Source organism: Danio aesculapii, chromosome 7 (genome assembly GCF_903798145.1).
Source record: "Danio aesculapii chromosome 7, fDanAes4.1, whole genome shotgun sequence".
Taxonomy (NCBI): Eukaryota; Metazoa; Chordata; class Actinopteri; order Cypriniformes; family Danionidae; genus Danio; species Danio aesculapii.
The window spans coordinates 19,262,403-19,267,402 of NC_079441.1; the positions used below are offsets into that span (position 1 = coordinate 19,262,403).

The 5,000-nt window shown below is 36.4% G+C and overlaps 1 protein-coding gene across 1 annotated transcript in view; it reads left to right on the top strand.

The window, feature by feature from the left end:
• The window catches only part of efnb3b (ephrin-B3b), a 140,659-nt gene that overhangs the window by 120,730 nt on the left and 14,929 nt on the right, over window positions 1–5,000 (top strand). Inside the window, exon 3 of the mRNA XM_056461229.1 lies at window positions 3,396–3,488. Within this exon, the coding sequence (XP_056317204.1) occupies window positions 3,396–3,488 (93 nt within the window). The remainder of the gene's footprint in view (window positions 1–3,395; window positions 3,489–5,000) is intronic.

A 5,000-nucleotide genomic window follows, 5' to 3' on the forward strand; every position in this document is an offset into this window, starting at 1 on the left:
AATGTAATGATCTCAACTTGCTGCAAGTGACAAATCGTTGCTAACATCTCTGTCTTGACTTGTTCTTTGACAACACTGAATTATAAAGACACTATGGATTAAGAGTAAGGGCTGATTCACACAGAATGCATGTTTTTTTATTCCAGTGTGATACTTTTTCATTATTTTTCCATGTAAATGTGCTTGACGGAAGTGCATGACCATCACTCGCATCTCACATCTTTTGACATGATGCACACAAGCTTTTTTTAGACGCCATGTCAATTTTGAAAGAATCTAAATTTTGCATTTAGTGTCACGCATCAGTATCAGTTCCAAAGCAGTGGACCAATCAGAAAATGTGTTGCGAGTTTATATTTACTGGGGCTGAGTGGCTTTGTCCTAATACCCTCATGGTCTATGCAAAACATTATAAACATTCAAGATTTATAACTAATTTTAAATTATTTACTCATCATTGTGTGATGTATACTAGGGTAGGTTGGTCTGCTTTGTCCTTTCGTAGGCTCAAGTATTGGCATATCTTTGTTTACAAATCTATATTGGGTTTACTCCCATCATATCTCCAGAATTACATTAGTAAAAACCTGTCCTTAGCTATGGCCTTCGGTCACAGGTAGAGCTGTAAACCTACACTGGTCTCACGGTTCGGTTTGGTTATGATTATCAAGCCATCAATTCGGTTCAATTCGATATCTTGGTGCATCATGGTGCATTGACGATGCTTTCCATACACAATTTGATATTTTCTTCACAGCACAGCAATTCTTATATTAAAATTTATAAACATATTTATATACTTTTTATAATACAAATTTTTCCTTTAATACAAACAGATATATCAACTGTATCTAAAATCTCAAGTACATGCACAGAACAACATGAGCATTTATAGCAAATAAACAAATACAGTATATATATATCCCGCTCGCTTTCTGAGCCTTGTCGAGCGATTGGTCACGCGCTCAACAGAAAGAGCTGCGATTGGCTCTAATGCTCTGGCTGATTGACACTGATAAACGCAGCGGCGATCACAGCTGATCCATGATAGACATGGAGGAGAAAACTAGCACTGCAGACAAGCTCGTGTCTGTATCCAGAAGTAACGCTGTAACAGCCGAGAGGAGAGGAAACTTTACCTCACAACAGCAGGTCAAAGGTCCACAATGAGAGAGAGAGAGAGAGAGAGAGAGAGAGAGAGAGAGAGAGATTGAAAGACTGTCCAGCAAACACATGCTGTGAAATTGTTTCTGCGTTTTTAAGTATTTGGAGCACTTTAAATACTCGCGCTTGCCTCCCTCGCCATAGTAAGCTACAGTGACATAGCGCATATGAGATAAATGACGTCAGTACATAATAACCGGTTATGATTATTACTGAACCGATACCGAATTGTCCGCGTCTGCATCGCGGTGCACCGAAGAAACAATTAATTTTGACACCCCTAGTCACAGGATATTTATTTACTGTCTGTTCCTAAAGTGCAAACTGAGATGGGAAAAAATACGCAGCACCTTTTCCATGGAATAATCTACAAACAAAGTTGCTGTTTAAAGTATTGATTTCACTAAATTTATAGAGTATAAATGGTTTATAAATTGAACCAGTCTTGTAGATGTTTTGAAAAGTTTGGTTGCCAATGTTTGATTCATGTTAACTGTCAATTGTTTTTTGTTTTGTTTACACATGTGACATGTACTGCCAAATTTTGGCCAGGACGCTCATGTAAAAGAGATTTTTAATCACAACGTGTCTTTTCTGGTAAAATAAAGGTTATAATAAAAATAATCCTGAGCAATGCATCTTACAATTGTTGACTTAAAGATGGGTTGTATGTGAATAGCCTCTAACATTGCAAATTCACAAAAAAACTGAATAAAAAAATGTTTAATTCAAGTGTACTTTGTCTGCATTCAAATATTTTGTTTTCCACTTTTTGACCATAAAACTAATTTAAAGTTAAAAAAATCTGTCAAATCAGTAAGACACTTTTATAAATGTAGAATCTTATAAGTCTTATTTCTAGATTCATAAGACAATCTGCAGATATGAAAGCAAGGTGAAAATTCCCAAAATGAAACCAAAATATTCTGTCATTAATTACTCACCGTCATGCTGTCCTTCATTTATCTTTGGAACACAAAATAAGATATTTTAGATATATCAGAGAGCTTCCTCATCCTCTATAGACAGTAATGGTTATAAAATGTCCAGAAAAGGAACCAAAAATTCAATACGACTTCAATTGTAATCACATGATGCTCCAACTATTTTCACTATTTCATGTACAAAAACTGTAAAAAAGAACAAAACTGTAAAGACAAATTTGTTTGCCTTTGAATACCATATCAGATCAAGGTGCACATTTACTATGAGCAATACGACACTTGCGTGTTACACTACTGTCTCTAATGGCAATATGTTGTACTGCCCATAGTAAATACACACTGACAACCTGACCAGGAAGAGAAAAAAGTTTTGCTGTTTGTTTTGTGCACAAAAAGTGATTACAGTTCAATATGGAATGTTTTTGGTTTCTTTTTTGGACCACTGCTGTCTCACCAACCTGATTTCACCAAGTAGGACATGTTCCTGGATCAACATCTATGTTTATCCTGGGACTAAATTACAATCAGCCAAACAGAATTAAGGGATACGTTTAGTGTTTATGTTAAGTTTAGGCTTACGGTTAGGATTTTGCACTTCTACATCATTGTTATCCTACTATTATTCTCCTCTGATTTTGGGAATAACTTACAGTTATGGTTGGGTTTAAGGGTAGGGAATAGGTATGGATTATATTTCCGAACACAAATGATGTTCCAGGATCAACATAGATGTTAATCCAGGATTGCATTGTACTTGGCAAAATCATGATGTGCTTGCTGTCTATCTCAGATTTAATATAAAATAATAATTTGTTAATATATATATATATATATATATATATATATATATATATATATATATATGTATGTATATGTATATATATATATATATATATATATATATATATATATATATATATATATATATATATATATATATATATATATATATATATATATAAAATTATTATATTATTATTATTAGTAGTAGTAGTAGTAGTATTAGAATTTGTGGTCTGAAGTTGAACGAAGGTCTCAGGGGATTGGATTGACATGAGGATGAGTAATCAACAACAATTTAACAATTTTTGGGTGAACTAACCCTTTAAGCAGTGTTTTTCATGTAGATCTATCTTTTTAGAAGGCTTTTGTGTTATTACTGGAACTCAAATCATCAAACACTAATTAAAAAAACGATTAAGAACTCGTTTGTTGCAGTTGTGTTGATTTGTTTTCGTATTTCTTCATGCATGATTAGTAAAAAAATCTGTTCTTTTTCTCTCACAGCTACATCAGACGGGACGCGTCAGGGGCTGGAGAGCATGAGAGGAGGGGTTTGCGCTACACAGGGCATGAAGGTGGTGCTGAAAGTGGGACAGAGTGAGTAACACACACGCACACACACTCTTGGGAGCATATCGGCAGACAAAGCCAGAGGGTTGCTCACCTGAAACAGTTACGGATGCTGCATCTGCAGAAAGCGGAGACTCAGTAAAGCGTTTCTCTCAGCGGCACACATGACCACACTCGTGACCAGTGGCTTTTGTTTACACACAAACACACACTCTGTGTCTGCCTCTTGTTAGTTTACGTTATTAAACTCTGGAAAACAGCGGTAAGTGAATCCCAACAGACTGTGGACACAACTCTTTGAGCCGTAACCGTACACCACAAACACACACACACACTCGTGACTGTTTAGTTGTGTGTTCAGAGTTATATATCAGTCATGCCTATCAAACTCTACTGCTCAAAGAAAGATGATTCAATACAGCACAAAGCCTTTGAAACATTTTGTCGTTCTTTTCCTGTTTCTTTTGGCTGTGATTTCTTTTCTTTTTTCCCCCACAACATTTATTGACTTTCCCTTAAAAATGCCTTTATGTTTCACTTTTTTCCCCACTCTTGCTCTCTGTAGTTGTTATCTGCTTCGTGGCTGAAAGGTCACGTCTGTTTTGTTTGTCATCTAAATAAAAGCCGTTTCGGTTGGCCATATCTGATGAGATGCGTCTGCGCACACACAGGCTGTCATGGCATTTTGACAAGTGTGACAGCTCGCCATAAGCTCAGAGATGACCGTGTGTTTGTGTGAAATGTCTGTCTGCTGTCTGAAGTGTTTGTAACCTCAACAGTCGCCCCTCAAAAGAAGCATTACATTATGAAACATCTTAAAAATACCATATTCTACAGGTTTGCTTTTATTTGTGTGTGTTTCCTAAAGTTGTACACTTAATTTGCTGAACAGTTACCCAATTGTTTATCTTCTCTTTGATTTATTTATTTTTACTTGCTAATATAGCTGTTAGACGTATACATATTATCTCTTTAATTATATGTAAAGATGTTTGTACATAATTTAGTGTTAACTAATTTAGTTTGAGGTAGTGCTGTCGCCTCACAGCAAGAAGGTCGCTGATTTGAGCCTTGGCTGGGTCAGTTGGCGTTTCTGTGTGGAGTTTGCATGTTTTTCCTGCGTTCGCGTGGGTTTCCTTCGGGTGCTCCGGTTTCCCCAACAGTCCAAAGACATGCAGTACAGGTGAATTGGGTAGACTAAATTGTCTGTAGCGTATGGGTGTGAATGAGTGTGTATGGATGTTTCTCAGAGATGGGTTGCAGCTGGAAGGGCATCCGCTGCGTAAAACATGTGCTGGATAAATTGGCGGTTCATTCCGCTGTGGCGACCCAGAATTAATAAAGGGACTAAGCCGAAAAAGAAAATGAATGAATGAATGAATAATCTAGCTTGACACTGATGCCCTCCTGGCCAAAAGTTTGGAATTATTTTATTTCATTTGATAATTTCATACATTCATTCGTTTTCCTTCGACTTAGTCTTTATCTCAGAGGTCGCCACAGTGGAATGAACCGCCAAATAATACAGCATATGTTTTT